This window comes from Trachemys scripta, chromosome 1 (genome assembly GCF_013100865.1).
Source record: "Trachemys scripta elegans isolate TJP31775 chromosome 1, CAS_Tse_1.0, whole genome shotgun sequence".
Lineage (NCBI taxonomy): Eukaryota > Metazoa > Chordata > Testudines > Emydidae > Trachemys > Trachemys scripta.
Genome location: NC_048298.1, coordinates 196,700,332 through 196,721,072, shown reverse-complemented (window position 1 = coordinate 196,721,072; position 20,741 = coordinate 196,700,332). Strand labels below are relative to the sequence as shown.

Genomic DNA, 20,741 nt, shown 5'->3' with positions numbered 1-20,741 from the left:
TATACAGCCCAAAATGCCGTTAGCCTTCTTGGCAACAAGAGCACACTGTTGACTCATATCCAGCTTCTCGTCCACTGTGACCCCTAGGTCCTTTTCAGCAGAACTGCTACCTAGCCATTCGGTCCCTAGTCTGTAGCAGTGCATGGGATTCTTCCGTCCTAAGTGCAGGACTCTGCACTTGTCCTTGTTGAACCTCATCAGGTTTTTTTCTGCCCAGTCCTCTAATTTGTCTAGGTCCCTCTGTATTCGATCCCTACCCTCTAGTGTATCTACCACGCCTCCTAGTTTAGTGTCATCTGCAAACTTGCTGAGAGTGCAGTCCACACCATCCTCCAGATCATTAATAAAGATATTAAACAAAACCGGCCCCAGGACCGACCCTTGGGGCACTCCACTTGAAACCGGCTGCCAACTAGACATGGAGCCATTGATCACTACCCGTTGAGCCCGACGATCTAGCCAGCTTTCTATCCACCTTACAGTCCATTCATCCAGCCCATACTTCTTTAACTTGGTGGCAAGCATACTGTGGGAGACCGTATCAAAAGCTTTGCTAAAGTCAAGAAATAACACATCCACTGCTTTCCCCTCATCCACAGAGCCAGTTATCTCATCATAGAAGGCAATTAGGTTAGTCAGGCACGACTTCCCCTTCGTGAATCCATGCTGACTGTTCCTGATCACTTTCCTCTCCTCTAAATGTTTCATAATTGATTCCTTGAGGACCTGCTCCATGATTTTTCCAGGGACTGAGGTGAGGCTGACTGGCCTGTAGTTCCCCGGATCCTCCTTCTTCCCTTTTTTAAAGATGGGCACTACATTAGCCTTTTTCCAGTCATCTGGGACCTCCCCCGATCGCCATGAGTTTTCAAAAATAATGGCTAATGGCTCTGCAATCTCACCCGCCAACTCTTTTAGCACCCTCGGATGCAGCGCATCCGGCCCCATGGACTTGTGCACGTCCAGTTTTTCTAAATAGTCCTGAACCACTTCTTTCTCCACAGAGGGTTGGTCACCTTCTCCCCATGCTGTACTGCCCAGTGCAGCAATCTGGGAGCTGACCTTGTGCGTGAAGACAGAGGCAAAAAAATCATTGAGTACATTAGCTTTTTCCACATCCTCTGTCACTAGGTTGCCTCCCTCATTCAGTAAGGGGCCCACACTTTCCTTGATTTTCTTCTTGTTGCTAACATACCTGAAGAAACCCTTCTTGTTACTCTTAACATCTCTTGCTAACTGCAACTCCAAGTGTGATTTGGCCTTCCTGATTTCACTCCTGCACGCCTGAGCAATATTTTTATACTCCTCCCTGGTCATTTGTCCAATCTTCCACTTCTTATAAGCCTCTTTTTTGTATTTAAGATCAGCAAGGATTTCACTGTTTACCAAGCTGGTCGCCTGCCATATTTACTATTCTTTCTACACATCGGGATGGTTTGTTCCTGCAACCTCAATAAGGATTCTTTAAAATACAGCCAGCTCTCCTGGACCCCTTTGCCCTTCATGTTATTCTCCCAGGGGATCCTGCCCATCTGTTCCCTGAGGGAGTCAAAGTCTGCTTTTCTGAAGTCCAGGGTCCGTATTCTGCTGCTCTCCTTTCTTCCTTGTGTCAGGATCCTGAACTCGACCATCTCATGGTCACTGCCTCCCAGGTTCCCATCCACTTTTGCTTCCCCTACTAGTTCTTCCCTGTTTGTGAGCAGCAGGTCAAGAAAAGCTTTGCCCCTAGTTGGTTCCTCCAGCACTTGCACCAGGAAGTTTACATTGTTTAGTCCTCAAAACCAGCAGTCTGCAAAATACAGTCTAAAGATATAGGTACTACCTGACAGATGGAGATATAAATATTCCATATTATAGTCTGTGGTGAGCAGCAACTAAATGAGAGAGTAGTCCAATTTAGTATTCTACATAGAGCTGCATTTTGCTTACATTGCAGCGATGAGGGGCAAGGTTTGTACTACACACACAGGTTGTAGAGTTAGCACTGATATTTCCAAAAAAAAAAAAAAGTATACTATATTAGATTCAGTTATCAACTGTAATGTTAGTGTGGAGAAAACCAAAGTTGTGAATAGTCTTGAGTAAAGATTTGGTTTTCAATTAAGGTTTTATAGTACATTTGTTTGATTCTGCAGCTGAAAGGTGGCTATGTAATATTTTGTAATTGTCCCAATTTCTCTTGTATGTTACATTAGGTAGTGATCCATGAAGACTTCATTCAATCTTGCTTTGATCGTTTGAAGGCCTCCTATGATACACTGTGTGTTTTGGATGGAGATAAAGACAGTATTAATTGTGCAAGGCAAGAAGCAATACGAATGGTGCGAGTATTGACTGTTTTAAGGGAGTATATAAATGAATGTGACAGTGATTACCATGAAGAGAGAACAATTCTACCTATGTCAAGGTTTGTGAAGAACTCAGAACTACTATGATTCATCTTCATTGAAGTGATCTTAGCAGTAGAAAATGTTTTAGTTTCAAAATTAATTTAACTTCCTTTACCAGTGTGTTAAAAATAAATAAATCCTGTAGCAGTTATCCTAAGTGAATATTACAAACCGCTATTGAACAAATAACATTTAATTTCCTTCAAAAACACCTTTAAATTAATGTAATGCACTTATTAGGCATTCTAAATAACTAACTTTCACAATTCCTTTGTGAGGTAGATAGGCGTACACATACAGGTAGGAGCTAATTGGTTAACAGAACTAGAATTAAATTTGAATTTCTGACACTTGGTCCTATAGTTGACATATAGTGTCCTTAAAGTATATATTTTTACTGTATTTCCTTTTATTTCAAAAATATTTAATTGTATTCAACAATTTTTGTATTGTATTCTTGTTATAAGTGCTGGCCCCTTTGTGTATTCCACACATGATACGCATGCCCACCATATGCTTGAGTCCAGAGATTTTAATAAGCAGTGTCCATTGGCCTGCATATGCACAGTAGATCTCCTCGTGCTCCCGAACGAGGGTATGAGAAGCAGTGTGAGTTGATGCCCTCTCACTTGCTTCTTACAGTCACGTGGTCTGAGTCAGAATCCAGGGTCCTCTTGTTTCAGCCTTTCAGAAAACCTGTAAATAAGATTGCCAATAGTTCTTTAGCTTAGTTCAGTTAGTCTTAGTGTAGATAGTATAGTTTGTTTCCCCGGACTGGGGACTATGCCTAGACTCCTGGGCTTCAAAAACTGCATCTCCTGCCTTAGACCCTTCTCCATCAGCGATGAACACCAGTGCTACCTCTGCTGTCTGGGTGAGACCCTTATTTCGGCAGTATTTGTTGCTCATTTCCACCAAGAACTTGCAAAAGTTGTTAGCTTTACCTGAGAAAACACTTAATGGAGAAGGCTATGAAGCCTCTCTCCTGTCTGGGCCAGGAAGACACACACCCTATACATTGACCTCACCAAACAAGCAGTGCCCACCCTTCTGAGCAAGAGCAGAGCTGTGGGTGTCTCCGCCCAAAGAGTCTTCCACGAGGGCTTCCCATGAGAATAAGGGGCATTTTCATGGGAGTCAAAGACTGTCCATAAGAGAGACTCCTTCCCCGAGCCCATTGAAGTGTGTAGGAAGAAGGATCTTTGACCTTGGTCCTGGAAGGTCCTAGGGCGGAACCCATTGCAAATTCTGCACTTCTCCTTCTGGTGGCTCTCCCCAAGGCACTGCTGACAGGAAGAGTGTGGGTCACTCTTAGGCATAAACATTCCACAGTCCTAACAGAGCTTGAACCCTGGGGACTATCAACTAGCTAAAACTAGAAGCTATAAACACGAAGAGTGGACACTGCCTAAACACGCTTGCAAAGCAAGAGCAACAGTTTGTTCCAGCTAGCCGTCACCGGTGGTAAGAAGGAACTGTGGGGGTGGGAGGTTGGCAGGGCCCTATATTGGGTGCGAGAAGGGGCAACTCCAGGGGGCACCCTGGCCAACCCTACGGACGTTGCTAAGGGGGAAATCTTCCAGCTGGCATGCACATGGCGCACACACACCTGATTGGAATTGACATGAACAATACATTTTGAACAACAGTTACGAGAAGGTGAGTAACCGCTTTTTCTGTCAGTGATTCTAGCACTGAGGCACAATGGCCATTATCCACCAATCCTGTCCACAAGTGCAGCTCCAGACTCTGTGATACCGACATGCCCACCCAACGGGGACTAGAAATAGGGATGCACCATACTATCGGTGTCAACCATCAGAACTCCCCATATGCCAGGGTGCACAGAGACCTATCCAGCAGCGGAGGATATATTTCTCTACTACCTGCAGTCTCCTCTGGACCAATGCTCCTGAGGGACGTTACCACACCAGAAGACGATATTAATTTGGCATCCCAGGAACCATCCCACTTACAACCATCAGGCAGGCTTGCCCTGGTGCTGATGACTCTGTTATTACAGCAGGAGCAGTTTTTGGATTTGAACAAATCTAATGAACCGGTCCCTCCTTCACACTGAGAACCAAACCCAGACAGGCGATGCAGAACTTATGATCGCTACCTGTATGAACATGACCTACCTAGGGACCAATGGTTCCACATGCTATGGGCCCCCCTTCAAACTGTTGGCTCCTCTTTCTGGCCCTGTTGGGGACCATGGGATCTCTGTATGGATGTCTGTGACCCACACAGGAGTCTTTCCACTCCTCTTCTTTGCGCCAACAACCGGTTCCGTTGGTGCATGAGGAGGAAGAAGATTTTGAACCAGAAGCACAGATGATGACAGGAATCTCTTCTTCTTCCCCAGATGAGGCAGTCTCTTCTTCTTCCTCATCCCCACCTAACTACCACAGGCAGTACCAACACTTCCATTGAAGAATGGCTAGTGTTGTCCAGATATCTCTGGAGGAAATCCAAGACCCACATCACCAACTGCTGGACATTCTGCATCCATTTAACAAGGTCTTATTGGAATTGGCAAGATAGGTGTGGGTGCATAAAACACTGGGGTGTGCCAGACCAAAGAGGGCTCAGAAGTCTTGTTTTGTTCCGGCAAAGGGAGCTGAATTCCTGTTCTCCCACCTTGCTCCCAACTTCCTGGTAGTACATTCCATAGCAGCCTGTAACATGTCTCATTACTGAAGGACCACCCCATTAGAAAATGGCTGCAAGAGATTAGACTTCCTGGAGAGAGAGAGGTCTTCTCTGTGGGCTTGCAATTTCGCATTGCCAATTACCATGACCACCCCATTCCCAGTCTGTGTTTAGGACCTATTTTTGACATTTTAATCAAGACCCGCTCACCACCTCTGATGCCACCTGCATCTCCTTCTGTCACCTTTTGAGGCCATCTCATTCTGTTTGCCCACAACTGGGAGTTAATTGTGATTGATGGTTGGGGCTTGGAGATTATCCATCAGGGATAGTCCATAGAGTTGATCTTCTTCCCTTCCCCATTACCCTTCACGGACCACTCTCATGAGGCAATTCTTCAACAGGAAGCGGTGTCCCTGTTACACTGAGGGGGAATAGATCCTTCGTATCAAGGAAGTGGGTTTTATTTTCTAGTCCCAAAAAAAGACTGAGGATGGAGACCCATTCGGGATCTTTAGCAACTCCCCATCTTCATTCAGAACATGAAATTCAGGATGGTCATGTTGACATCAATAATCCCCTCTCTTCAAGAAGGAAATGTGGTTTGTGGCTCTCAATGGGAAGGATGCATATTTTCACCCACCCACACCCATAGGAAGGTCCTATGGTTTATCACAGGCCAAGTGTGCTTCCAGTCCCAGGTCCTCATCTTTGGAGTAGCAGCAGCACCCAGAGAGTTTACAAAAGAGTTCTCTGTGGTGGTAGCCCAGATGAGAAGTCAGGGCTGCACAGTTTTTCCATTTCTCAACAGCTAGTTCCTTGTAGGTCGCTCTTGACAGGAGGTCAGGTTGGCTATTCAATACCTCATTCAAAGCCTCACAGCCCTGAGGGTTTGCATGAACAGAGAGAAGTGTATTTTATTCCCCCGCCCCCGAGGACAAATTTATCAGGGCAGTGTTGGGCTCTGTTTACGTAAGAGCCTTCCCCGCTGCAGAAAGGTTTCAGATGATGCACGACTTAATTTCTTTGATTTCCTGCAGAACAAGGACTACAGTGTGGATGTGCCTATTGCTGCTAGGTCATATCGCAGTATGTACATATGTATCATCCTTTGCCAGGCTTCATCTATGTTGCCTGCAAGCCTAGCTCAGTTCAGTCTACTTTCCCAAGAAAGACCGCATCAACTCCAGGATGACTGTTTCCACTCGCTCCTAGTGCCACTATTATAACAGATGTAGTCCCTTCTGGTTTGGAGCCTTCTGGCCACACTGCACAAGTCATGTGGACCAGGCAGGAGGCCAGACTACATATCAACATCCTGGAGCAGCGGGCAGTTCACCTTGTGTGCAAGGCCTTCCTTCCGCTCATTCACTCCCTCCACATCCAAGTAGTGTCGGACAATATCACCACCATGGTCTACATAAACAGACAAGGAGAAGTGAGATCTCTCTCACTTTGTCTGGAGGTAGTCAGGCTTTGGAGCTTGTGCATCAGGCACATCACCACCATCCAGGCAGCATATTTCACTGGTATCCACAACTCCTTAGCAGGCAACTTTACCCCAGGCATTTCCCAGCAGGCCACAAGTGGGAAGTCTGTGACTCTGTTCTGCGGACACCTTCATGCTTTGGGGCACATCTCTATGGGACCTTTCTGCGTAACAAACAAACTACCCCTATATTATTCCAGAGGAGCCATAGATCATGATTCCCAAGGTGACGTGCTTCTACTGTCATGGACGAGTGGTTTCAGATATGCCTTTCCTCCCATCTCCGTTTCCACAAGTGCTGAGAAAGATACGTTATGACAGGGCCAATGTCATTCTCCTACTGCTCTACTGGCCCAAACAGTTTTGGTTCCCAAAGCTTGTCAGTGTCTACAATCAAGATGCACCCCTTCCCAGAATTCCTGGTGCAGGACAAGGGAAGGGTCAGATACCCCAGCCAGGGTTGTCTCCACCTCACAGTCTCATGTTTGGGTGGGTGTCAGAGGTAGATCACTCTTTTATGGCTGCGGTCCAGGCTATACTTACCCAGAGTTAGGAAAGAATAGAGCAGATCCTGTTACCTGGCTAAATGGAAACACTTGTCAACCTGGGTGCAGCACAATCAGTCTCTCCCAGTCCCTTTAAGCTTCGTCCTGATAGTTGTAGTCTTTTTTAAATAAGAAAGTCTGGTCTCTCAATCAGCTCATTACAGATCCACCTAGCAGCCATTAGTAGCTTCTCCCCCCCCCAATAGACAGCCTGTCTTTACTCAACCAGCTACACACACTACACCTTTCCCCTCACATTATGATATTTCACAGGGACAAAGTGTCCCTTTGCCTTCACTCTAAATTTCTCCCCAAGGTCGTTTCCAGTGTATTCACTTAACTGTCCTTTTTGTGAAATGCCACACTTCTCCTGAAGAGAAGAGACTTCACTCCCTCGACATCAGGAGTGCACTTACTTTTTACCTGTAAAGAAACAAGTCCATCAGAAAGTCTCCAAGACGGTTTGTTGAGATAACAGAGAGATCCTGTGGTCAGGATCCTCTTAAAGAATTGCTAAGTGTGTTTATGGGTGGATTATCAAATGCTACAGACTAGCTCTTATTCCACCTTCTGTCACTATAACGGCTCATTCCACAAGAGTGCAGGCTGGCATGGTAGCATCTCTGCAGGAGGTCCCAATGCACGACATGCAGAGCAGCCATCTAGAGCTCCATAGACTCATGTACTAGACATTATGCGCTAGTCTAAGGGCTTGTCTACACTTAAATTTTTATAGCACTTTAACCTGCTGGCTCAAGGGTGTGAAAAATCACCCCCCTGAGCACAGCAAGTCTGAGCACTTTAAAGCTCTAGTGTAAACAGGAGCTAATCCCCTCGTGGAGGTGGATTACCAGGAGCACTGGGAGAGCTCTCTCGCGACCACACTTGTACTTCAAAGCGCTGCCGCGGGAGCGTTCCCACTCTGCCCCCAGCTCTGGCCCAAGCCCCAGCTCCGCTTGGGCCCTGGGCATCACACTTCCCAGCTTCCAACTGCAGTCCCGCTCCCTGCCCTGACTGCAGCTCTGGTCCTGGCTCTTGACTGCAGCGCCAGCCATGGCTTCCGACCACTATTTCTGGTGGGGGTGCGGACAGGTTCCCTTATGGGTAAGGCTTGGGGATTGATGGAAAAAGTTTGGGCATCACTGGTCTAGATAATACTTAGTCCTGCCTTGAGTGCAGGGGACTGGACTAGAAGATCTCTGGAGGTCCCTTCCCACTTCTATGATCAGCCATTTTCCATGTCTACTTTGATATTATTTTAGACATTTGTGCTTGGGTAAATGGTTTTCTCAAATCCTAGTTTTTCTAGTTCTATCATATATTCAGTAGCCTCGTGTTGGTGAATTCAATCTGTTGCTGTTGAAATAATTATCACAAGGAGAGCAAAGTAGGATGGACGACTGACTACTAACCATTCCAGATTTTCTTAAATAATTAACAAATTAGGCAAGAAATTCTGAGAAAGAAGTAAAGGATAAATTGAGGTTCCTAAAAATTAGTATGAAAATCCCTCTTAATTATCTAGTGGGAATGTTCTGAGTTTACTAAATCTTTTTTTTTTTCTATTCACCATTGCTGCCAAGAAATTTTAAAACCTCATGACCTTGCCATATGTTTGAACTGCTGCTACAGTAGTGGGAGCAAAAGTTAATTAATATACTAATAGCATTTAGTAATTACAACAAGGAATTAAGGCAAATTCATGTTGACTTTTATGCTGCAGAAACAATAAAATATAAGTGCTAAACTTGATAGAATAAGCTAGTAGGATTGAAATTTTATTTCCAAGATTTGAACAGAGAATTGCAAATAGTGAAGAGAGAACCAAAATTTGAACTATGTAATTACTTTAGGTTTACTTGATATTCTGTGTGTTCAGAACACAAGTATAGAACTGATTGTTCAGTAAGTTTGTGGGTGTGCACTTTTCACTCTGACTTGTGGCTGTACAAATATTCAATTTACATGCAACAATGCATGTGCAAAATAGTCGTATGCTTGCACATTCCAACAGGCTTACAGAAAATCATTCTGTAATAGTTGCAGTACAAATGACTGCATGAAAAATAACCAGTTTTGTTGTACTTGATTTATGCCCGCAACAATGACTTTAGTTAGCATGTGCTCTCCATTTGTTTTGCAGAGCTTTTCGTGGTAAGCATATCACACTGGTGGTTCGTTTTCCAAACCAAGGTCGGCAGGTAGAAGACTTGGATATTTGGTCTCACACAAATGACACAATTGGTTCTGTACGGCGTTGTATTCTGAATCGTATTAAAGCCAACAGTGCACATACAAAAGTAGAACTGTTTATTGGTGGTGAGCTGGTAGATCCTGCAGATGATAGGAAGTTAATTGGACAATTAAATCTTAAAGATAAAACGGTGAGTGCTATTACTTTAGTCAATTAGTTAATATTACTCCACTTCTATAATTATTGGGGGGGAAATGAGAGCAGGAATATCATTATTAGAAATGTGAGAGTCAAGTAATACCTTTAATTGGACCAACTTCTGTTGTTAAGAGAGACAAGTTTTTGAGCTTCCACAGAGCTCTTCTTCAGATCTAGGAAAAGTACTCAAGAATTAAGACTTATTACAATTATAATTATTCTTGTAAGCCATAATGTAATTATGGATTATTACAACAATCTATAACCCACTGTTTCCCCCAAAGACCCCCAGCTTCTCGCACACCAATGACTGGAGAGGTATTAATGGACCACTTCACCTTGAGTGGTCCCTTGAAATGTGTTGCTACTTATGCTAAACAATGTGTTCCACGTTGTATTTTTAGCTGTGACAAGACCTGAAGAATAGCTCTGTGTAAGCTTGAAAGCTTGTCTCTCTCACCAACAGAAGACACAACACACATTGTCTCTCTGATATCCTGGGACAAACACTATTACTGCATACTTTATTTGAAATGATCCATTCTAACTTAGTGAAATATTGTATTAGTAGCTCATTTAGTATAAGAAGCTCTAAAGTTGATAGTTTTCATATCTAATACTTATTAAAATATATTAATCTTCTACAAATTTATTTTTTAGCTAATTACAGCCAAGCTTACACAAATAAGTTCTAATATGCCTTCAAGCCCTGATAGTTCTTCTGACTCTTCAACTGGTTCTCCGGGCAACCATGGCAATCACTACAGTGATGGTCCAAACCCAGAAGTTGAAAGCTGTTTGCCTGGAGTGGTAAGTATATGTATTGGTCCAAAAATCTTATGAAGTTAAAAAATGACAGACAAATATTAGCACAAATTGTTTCAGTTGCTGAAATAGCATGACAAGTTTTTATTTTTGTTTTAGATCATGTCACTGCATCCTAGATACATCTCGTTTCTTTGGCAAGTTGCAGACTTAGGCAGCAGCCTAAATATGCCACCTCTTAGAGATGGAGCACGTGTCCTTATGAAACTTATGCCACCAGGTCAGAATATAATTTTAATCTCTTTATATCTTGAGGTTATGTCTCACCCGTTTTCTGGAAATGGAATCCTTCCTGAAGTTCTTCCGCCTACTAATTTAGAGTATGGTAGTCATGAGAGTATATTCATTTATTTCCTGTATTGCTATATCTTGTCCATAATATAAAGTTAAATATTTTAAAAAGCGTTTTTTAGATGTCAATGCCTGTTTATCTTTGAAAATGGGGAAAAGTGTTAAAATTGAAACTATTTTGCAACACTTACTACTGTATAGGAGGAGTTTAAGTGCTGTCGGTAATAAATATAACACTGTACCTCTGAAGACTCTGAATTTGTATGTCAGTTACAATTCCTGCATCTTTTCTTATCTGATGTCCTTTGAAGTTTCTCAAGTTGATGGGTATTAATTATTAATTGTAGATTTCAGTGACGTGTTTTTAGGTAACTATGGCAGTAATGTTTAGAGGTTGTGTTTTTATTGCAGATAACACTACAGTAGAGAAACTAAGAGCTATTTGCTTAGACCATGCAAAACTTGGTGAAAGCAGCCTTAGTCCATCCCTTGACTCTCTTTTCTTTGGCCCTTCTGCCTCACAAGTGCTATATCTAACAGAGGTTTGTAATGTTTTTCTTTAAAAATAAATTAAAAATAAAAACCCAAACTTTTATAGTTTAAAATTCTTTTTGGCATTAAGGTTACATTTTCTATGGTGGAGTTGAAGAACAGGATCAAATTCTGGTGTAAAACTAAAAAGATTCAAAATGTCTGTCAAAGCAGTAAAGTGTGGGAGGCGTGCATGGGGAAAAATATCATGTATAAAATGTACTTCTGTGTGCTTACACTTTTTCTAAACAAACACACACACAAAAATGTATTGTGTGTGTTTGCTAACGTGTTTTATTTCCTTCTTGCAGGTAGTCTATGCCTTGTTAATGCCTGCCAGTGCACCTCTGGGAGAAGATGCCAGTGACTTCCAATATAACTTCTTAAAAAGTGGAGGTTTGCCTCTTGTATTGAGCATGTTGACTAGAAATAATTTCCTGCCAAATGCAGATATGGAAACTCGAAGGGGAGCCTACCTTAATGCTCTAAAAATAGCCAAATTGTTGCTAACGGCAATTGGCTTTGGCCATGTTCGAGCTGTGGCAGAAGCTTGTCAGCCAGTTGTAGAGGGCACAAGTCCAATCTCACCGGTAAAGTACTTTGACTTTTTTTAACTCATCTCCCCCCCCCCCCCCCCCAAAGTCTTTTATAGAAATACTAATATGCAGTAATTTACATTCAGATCTACAAAGCTGCCTTCCTATAATAACACCACTTTTACTTATTTTTCTGTCTTGGATGTATTTTTCAACTGTATGATTCATAAGGAACTCATAATACTCATTTTTAAATGTCTGCGATAGTAAAATGTTCTGCCTCACCAATTCCTAGCACCTCCATTGTTGCAAGTTCAGTTCCTTTCTGACTCTGGAAAGTAACAGAATTCTTGCAAGAACAACACTTCCAATACTGTTCCAGCTTGTCTCAGTAGGTATTTGCTGCTGTGATCCTTCATTTATGTATATTTATGAGTTCAAATGACTCTCTGCATGAATTCCACTCTTGGTGCATATGCATCCTTTGCATGCAAGATCAGATTCTTCTGGCAAGATGTGCCCGATGGGGCTGTGCCTGCACTCTGATGTCCTTCATGCACCTAGGGTAACCAGATAGGAACTGTGAAAAACCAGGACGGGGGTGGGGGGGCAATAGGTGCCTATAGAAGAAAAAGTCCCCAAAAACAGGACTCTCTTTAAAAACGAGACATCTGGGCACCCTACCCGAGGTCATAAAGGGCACGGTGGGCTTACCACCCCTCAGTTCCTTCTTACCACCCTGACATCAGGATTGAACCCCAGTCTCTGCTTACACTGCACATTTTGATGTCTTATTAAGCTGGTTAATAGTAGTTAAAATAACTAAAATATATATATATGGGGATATGTGTGGAACAAGGATCCTTGTCTCTATGGCTGGGATTATATGATTGTGTTGCCTGCAGTAGCAGGAGATAAGGCTCAGTGATCCTGGAGGTCCGTTCCAGTCCTCCCGTTAGGTTGGTGGAGGCACCCACTTCACGTGTGAAGTACCTTTTGCTGCTTCACTGCCTACTAAGACATTGGTGATGCGCTGCATGATGGGGAGCTCATCTTTGTCACTTTCAAACCAAGGGCATTGCGTCACCCCAGGAAGCTCAACTTCACATTATGTCTTGAAGCTCAGAGCCATACATCTTCATGCACAACGTTTCTACTCTTGTTATCCAAGTGATAATGGACAACACCACAACCATGCATTATGTCAAGATAGGGAGGAGCATAATCATCTCTGTTCTGCAAAAAAGCGATTTGTGTCTGGGGTGGAGCATTTGTCATCAAATCATACCATCTTCCAATGGTTCTGCATCTTCCAGGCTTGCAAAATGCCCTGGCAAATTGAGACAGCAGATAATTCTCAGACACGAGTGGACTGTAAGGGTATGTCTATACAGCTAATTTTAGAGCATCAGTGTCACCCCCACTGACTCAAGTCTGTTGACTTGGGCTGGGAGACTCTCTCCTGCTCAGTCCAAAATGCTGTGTAAACAGTGCTTTGAAGTTACAGTTTGGACTGAAGCTTGGGCTTTGAGACCTAAGTTCATACTCTGAGCATGGTAGCCACAGCTTAGCCCAGACAATTCTGGTACTTGGATCTGGTGAACCTATCAACTCATCCTTCAGTCGCGCTACCTGTTCTACCTGATATGGTTTTGCAAACAGAGGTCATATCTTATTCGGAGCCAGCATCATTACATCTGAATTTGTCACTGGTGTCACCACTGCTGGAATGCTGTATCTGGTTCTGGTGTCCACAATTCAAGAAGGATGTTAATTTGGAGAGTGTTCAGAAAATATCAATGAGAATGGAGAACAAATACACCTCTACCCCTATATAACGCGACCCGATGTAACACGAATTCAGATATAACGCAGTAAAGCAGCGCTCCCGGGGGGGCAAATCAAAGCAAGTTCGGTATAACATGGTTTCACCTATAACGCTGTAAGATTTTTTTTTTTTTGGCTCCCAAGGACAGCGTTATATTGGGGTAGAGGTGTATTTGATGATGCGTTTTTCAGTCTAGCAGACAAAGGTATAACAGGATCCACTGGCTGGAAGTTGAAACTAAACAAATTTAGACTGGAAATAAGGTGCCAGTTTTTAACAATGACAGTTATTAGCCCCATATCATCGGGCTTCAAACGCTGTCTAACTTGCGAACTGTCAATTCCAGTCTCTGATGGACATGCACAGTGTGTCCACTGTCTCGGCAAAACTCACATTGCTCAAAAGTCTCCACATTGCTAGAACCTCACAGCCAGAGCAAGAAAAGCTAGGTATCTCCAACTTAAACTCCTTATGATGGAGAAATCCCTCAGACCGACTTCAGACCCTGAGTCCAGGACACCTCCAGGCCAATGGTCGCCATCCGCAGCCTCTGACAGAGGTCCTGCCCCTGCAGAGCCTATGAAAGAGCCCTTACTGAAGATGGCTACCGAAAAGCGGTGCCAGACTTTTCCGCACCGTGAATCACCCAAGAAAAAGTGATCCTCGACCACAAAATGTACCTCAGTACCGACAGCACTGAGCATGTCGGACCATGAGGCACCAGGATCTTCTGGTACCGAGAGTTCCCAGAAAGTGAAAGACCATATGCGGGCTCGCTCGAATGGAGGCTTACAAAGCAAAGTGAAACCCTTCACCTAGGTACCCATTGAGCTGAAAAGAACCTCTGCACCAAGCGGTGCAATGGTGCCACCTGCAGTACCTATGCCGCACAGCTCAAAACCCTCAGCACTGGTGGCTACAACTCTTATTCCCGTGCCGCCAGCGATGCTGACCTCTGTACCGAAGCTGACGGTTCCGCAACTATTCCAGAGACATGCAGACCTGCTAGTCTCCTCAACACCAGACTCTTAGCTGATCAGAAACACCACATTGGAAGGGATCCAAGGATCAGTCCATGCCACTTATAGTGTGTAGTAGTCAATATCTTCATGTTCCAGGACACGATCCAGGATGCTGTAAATGTAGTGGAAAGGATTTGCCAGAGCCAGCAGGGACCATAAAATAGAGGAAGTCTCATGACCACAGCAGTTTCCTTGTACCATACCAGAACTTAGTGGTCACAAGGCAGTCTCCAGTGCAGTTTTCTCTGTCTCTTTCTACAGGAGTTTGCAAAACAGTCACACTGTGTTTTCTCCATGTATTTTACAAATCATTGTTAGATTTAGTATCAAGAGAAGAATCCAGGTTTTCTGTGTTACTTTTCCCACCTCCATATGAGGGGTGCCCAGACTTATCTTTTATAATTTTGTGTTTGGGATGCCCACCTTTTGAATACTTTTGCCTTAATTTTCACTATTGATGTAATTGGGTTTCTTCTGGAGAGTTCTCTTTCTAGATAAAACTTCCTCTCCTCTCCCCTCCCCCCAAATTTTCTTCTTCATGTTTACGTATGTTGTTGTTCACTATAGACACTGCTTCTAGGTGCTGCTGTTTTTATAACATTTTTCTTTTAGAAATACCACTCAAGTTTTCCAACCTTAGCAGAAATCTAGAAGAGAAAATTATGTGCTTGTAATGCTTGTTCCTTAATTATGTCTGACTAGATTTTCACTTTTGCACCAACCACCCCTCAAAGGTTGAGACGCTACATCTGTTTGTTTTTTTACCATTCTGTGGAATGTTTATTTTTGTTTTTTGACTGTTAAATTCTTATGCAGAAACAAACTTACTTTGGGGCATTGGAGAGTGTACACCACATCCTGTCAACTGGAATGTGTTTGTGAAGAATGTCTACTAAAATCTAAGAGGATCAAAAGCTTCTGAGGAAGTTTTTCCTAAGTCACATGTTAAAAGCATGGACCCAGGAATTGGAAAACAGTAAAGGGAATTCAGAGAACTACTAAAGACAATTCTCTTGTACTTCTGACTCAAGTTTTACATCAATTTTAATAATGTCCAAACAGTGAATTTATATTTTGAAAAGAATATTAATTAAGGTGTACTTTTCTGGGCACTTTCTGGGGAGCAACATCTAGCTTGAAGAATGACACCATTAAGGGCACCAGCTATTTACAGTCCATTGACATCCCATAAACCTGTTCCTTTCCTGTCTCAAAAGATGGGGGTTGGATGTCCCCCTAACTGTCCGTTTAAAATTTTATTCAAATGTCAAAAAAAAAAAAAGAATTAAAAGTAGTTTCAGGTATTCTATACCTACTTATGATTCTCCCTACCAGTATGTTTATAGTTTTACAGTTATATTTTCCCATTTTTGTAATGTTTTTTAAGAAGCTATTTAGACTTTATCCAAAACTTGTGTGTGGAATACCAGTTTTAGTAGCAAAATATCAAATACATGAATGTGTGTATATTGAAATGTTGGTTAGTATTTGAAATAACAAGAGTGGGTTTTTTTGCATGTATATTGTATTTAAATACAATATAAGCTTCTTCCACTTGTCTCCTCTCCCCACACCTACCAGATAATTTCTAGTTTCATACTTTAGGGTTTTCTGTACTTTTTTTCTTTTCATGTAAATAATGAAAATAACTTATTCCAGATAAACCAGGCTACCCATGACCAAGCAGTGGTGCTGCAAGCTGCCCTACAGAACATTCCCAATCCAACTTCAGAGTGCATGCTACGAAATGTAGCAATACGTCTTGCCCAGCAAATATCTGATGAGGTTAGTATATTCTTTCCTGTAAAACCTAAGATTTTCCTTTTATTTCATCATATTTCTTAGATTTCCTTTCATATAGGAAAATGATAGGTTTCCTTAAATTCAAAATACATTTAGGATATTTTGCATACTTATTTTTTTAACACTTAAAAGCATTAAATGAATTATTACTTTACAAAATTATTTACATGTTTTTCATGTGTTTACTTGGGAAAACCAATATGTATAATGGAGTTCAGAGAGTATTAGCTAAGTGAATTATGTAAGGTTCTGCACATCTATATTAATGGGTTCTGATACTGTGAGACCAGAACTCAGTTGGTATGGGGTTATTGCAGATTTTAGAAGTAAACTTAGCATCATTTTTCTTGAGGTAATGATATATTTGAAGAATAACCAGAGATTTTTAACAAGAAAATATTGTTACTAATATTGTAGTCTTTTTTTACTCTTATGTTTGTCTTTGGTAATATACTTTTTTAGAGTGTAACAGGAAAAATGGAGAGAGAGAGAGAGAGATTAAATATTTTATTAAAGGTGACCTGAAATGCCTTTTAATACAAAAAATTCAAGTGTGGAGGTCTCAAATTATTAACAGAAATAAATATATACACCTCTACCCCGATATAACACGACCTGATAGAACATGAATTTGGATATAATGCGGTGAAGCAGTGCTCTGGGTGGGGGTGGGGCTGCGCACTCCGGCGGATCAAAGTAAGTTTGATATAATGCGGTTTCACCTATAACACGGTAAGATTTTTTGGCTCCCGAGCACAGCGTTATATCAGGGTAGAGGGGGGGATGTGTGTGTGTTTTAACTACACATAATGGACAATTGGATCGCCTGGGTGGAGGAAAAATGAACAGCTTTGCTCACAAATGGATCATCCATCTAAATGGTGTGACTTACCCTTATTAATTTCATGTAGTGTTGGGTGAGATAATACCTTAACACGAGCACTATGTAAGATGGAAAGCTTGTCTCTGTCACCAACAGAAGATGGTCTAGTAAAAGATGGTATCTCACCCATCTTGTCAAAATTATTAGATTTGGAATTTTTAGTAATCCATTTACATTGTGGCCTCTCAAGGGTGGCCAAAGGAAAAATTACAATTTCCTTTCAAGATGATTGGTGCTGCATCAGCTTCCAAAGTCAAAGCAATGCTGACTTGGACTTCAGGACCTGTATAGGAAATAATCTCTTCATACCACCTCAGAACATTGCTGAGATATCCAAAAGTGTAGAGACCCTCCATGACCATTTTAACCATATGAAATGTACAAAAGCAAAAAAGACAAAGGCTTGAGGAAAAAAGGTTGATGGAACTGGACACCAAAACAGGATCCCTAGTTTTCATCATTGCTACCATTGGAGCTGCATCAGTCGTGAATTTTGTATATGAAGTTGCTAGTGTAGAGACACTGCTTTAGTCATAGCTTTTTCCGTAGAAGAAATAGGTCATGGAGGGAGGGAGGGCAGGATGTGAATTGTGATTTTTTACATGCTCTGTGTGAATGAAGTTTTAAAAAAAAATATATTAAAAGAACACTAGCAAGACAGATCAAAGGAACGAGACTCAGATTACACAGCATCAGTACTAAAATATCATGTATATATTTGCAAAAATGAAGAAAACTGCTGAAGAGCTAAATCTGAAGTATAATTTGGTTTTTCTTGTATATTTTGATGGCCAATGATTAGTTTTTCTTCAGATTTTTTTGTTTTGTTGTTTTTATTTAATTTTGAGAAATTTGATGCAGCCTGTGAGAGAAGAATAGAGTAAGAGTTGAAGGGCATTGAAAAATCTACATATTTTTTAATGGTCATACTTAGTTTTTAAAGTAACTTTTCTCCAGACTAAACAAGCCTATTTTTGTTTTCTTAATGTGTGAAAGTTCTCATTGCAATGCTTCTGATGCAAGGTGAATCTTTTGGTGGAGAGATTGGTGAAGAGCCTACTTTCTGTTCTAGCTATTCCCATTTCCATAGCTGTAGTGTAGGTTCATCTAGGATTAAAAGCTCATGATGGAACCAATTTATTTATTAAGCTTTTTATGTTCTCAGTGTTTAATAAATCTGACTATTGGAAGATTTACGTTGACAGAAAAAAAGGTGACTAGATATCTGCCTCCTCAAAGGATTTTGGAAGTTTTCCCCTGTCAGAGGGACGTATGCTTCCTGAACAATGTTACCTTGAATATGAACTCCTGAAATTTTGATGAAAACTTGTTGCAAACTGGGAGAAGTTACGATTGTGGTATTTACATTTTTTGTAATGTTTTAGATGTTTGTACTACTAAATATTTGATATATATGAATCAATATACACCTCTACCCCGATATAACACAAATTCGGATATAACACGGTAAAGCAGCGCTCCGGGGGGGCGGGGCTGTGCACTCCGGTGGATCAAAGCAAGTTCGATATAACGCGGTTTCATCTATAATGCGGTAAAATTTTTTGGCTCCCGAGGACAGCGTTATATCGAGGTAGAGGTGTAGTTCTTTATTTAAAACAGTTACTAAAAGTAAAGCCACAGAAAACTTATAGCTTATCTTTACGAAATATGCATTTATAGAAATTAATTTGAAATACACATTCTCTTAACTACTTTGGATCTTGCAGATGGTTTTATGTATTAACAGTTTTCCCCTCTAGCCTTGGATTTTACTGTTCCAAACAGCCCGATTGGAATTATTTTGTTTTTATAGCGCCCATCAACAAAATATAATATAAGGGCTCCCGAAGGTACTGTGTAACTCAACTAATCATAGAGTTGGCTTTAGTATGAGAACTACTGTTTTGTTGTTTAAAGTTCTATAAAAATTAGAAACTTGACTGTCCTATTTCATGCTTACATCACAGTAGAGAGAAACGTCTTATTACACCATAGCTGAAATGCATAACTTTTCCTTAGAACTGGAGTTGGATTTTATCCTTATCTACTTATTATTGTAAAATATATAAATTGGGTGGGGAGAGTCAGATTTTGGACCTACAAACCTTGACATTGTCACTTTAAGACTGGCTTTTTTCAGTTACTTAAAATACAAAATTGCAAGAATTCTGACTTTCATGTTTGAGAGTATAATAATTTGCTTTCTTCCTCTTCATTGTATAAAGTGATTACAGTTAATGTTAAATGGAATATTTTTTTTCGTATCTAAAAAGAGGAGTCAGAGACCAGGATTTAAAAAAATGTCTCAAGTTAGGCAGCTTTGGAACTTCTGCGCTCTCAACACCTTGGAAAGCCAGGCTACTTACTTAGGGTACGTCTATACTTACCTCCAGGTTCGGCGGTAAGCAATCGATTTTCTGGGATCGATTTATCGCGTCTTGTCTAGACGCAATAAATCGATCCCGGAAGTGCTCGCCGTCGACACCGGTACTCCTGCTCCACGAGAGGAGTACGCGGAGTCGACCGGAGCCTGCCTGCCGCGTGTGGACCCGCGGTAAGTACCTTGTAGTTCGAACTAAGATACTTCGACTTCAGCTACGTTAGTCACGTAGCTGAAGTTGCTTATCTTAGTTCGAACTGGGGGGTTAGTGTGGACCAGCCCTTAGGCTTGCAGGTCCAGATGCTGGCATCTATCTTGAGGCGTAGGGTTTTGTTAGGTGGTTGTTTGATTTTTTTTGTTTTTTTTTTTTTTTTAAAGGTTGGCCTATATAATTTGCTATGAATATTCTCAAATACCATATCCTCCAGATTAAAAAAATTATATTAGGTGCTCTTATAAGGAGATTATGGCATATAAAACCAAGTTTACATTCATGATATAAATGTGGTCAAGGGGAGGAGGAAGGAGATGCAGTACTCCTCAAAACTAAAACTTGGTCATTAACTTGTACCTTTTGCTAATTTTCCTTCCTGAAGGAGAATTTTAAGGACGTGTGTTTGTGTATGAGGATGAGGTTTGGGGGGGGAGGGGAGGTAGGAAAGATGTAATTTCACTCTGATTGCATATTTTAAATGAATCACACCTTTATAAAGCATGTTGGAAAATGAACAACTCTTTTGCAGCAATTGGTCACTGATAATTTTTGAAACTATAGCATGTTTTTTAGTACAGTAATTCTCACTTAACGTTGTAGTTATGTTCCTGAAAAATGCGACTTTATGCGAAATGAATCCAATTTCCCCATAAGAATTAATGTCAATTGGGGGAGGGAGCGGTTTCCAGGGAAATTTTTTTCACCAGACAAGAGACATTATATACATATACAGTATAAGATTTAAACAGTTTTAAACAAACAGTTTTTAATATTGTACACAGCAATGAATGATTGTGAAGCTTGGTTGAGGTCCTGGAGTAAAAAGGTGGAATATTTCCCAGGGACTGCCTTGCTGCTAAATGATGAACTAGCACTTGGCTGAGCCCTTAAGGGTTAATATGCAGTTGTTAATGTAGCCTCACACTCTACAAGGCAGCATGGGCTGAGGAAAGAGGG

The 20,741-nt window shown here is 41.4% G+C and overlaps 1 protein-coding gene across 4 annotated transcripts in view; it reads left to right on the top strand.

Annotated features, from left to right (window-relative positions):
- Nucleotides 1-20,741, top strand: part of USP9X (ubiquitin specific peptidase 9 X-linked) — a 222,625-nt gene that overhangs the window by 121,328 nt on the left and 80,556 nt on the right. For all 4 annotated transcript variants that reach the window (XM_034754300.1, XM_034754291.1, XM_034754275.1 and 1 more), the window contains exons 18-24: nucleotides 2,196-2,407; nucleotides 9,223-9,463; nucleotides 10,132-10,281; nucleotides 10,396-10,516; nucleotides 10,999-11,129; nucleotides 11,430-11,708; nucleotides 16,164-16,289. In XM_034754300.1, the coding sequence (XP_034610191.1) occupies nucleotides 2,196-2,407; nucleotides 9,223-9,463; nucleotides 10,132-10,281; nucleotides 10,396-10,516; nucleotides 10,999-11,129; nucleotides 11,430-11,708; nucleotides 16,164-16,289 (1,260 nt within the window). The remainder of the gene's footprint in view (nucleotides 1-2,195; nucleotides 2,408-9,222; nucleotides 9,464-10,131; nucleotides 10,282-10,395; nucleotides 10,517-10,998; nucleotides 11,130-11,429; nucleotides 11,709-16,163; nucleotides 16,290-20,741) is intronic.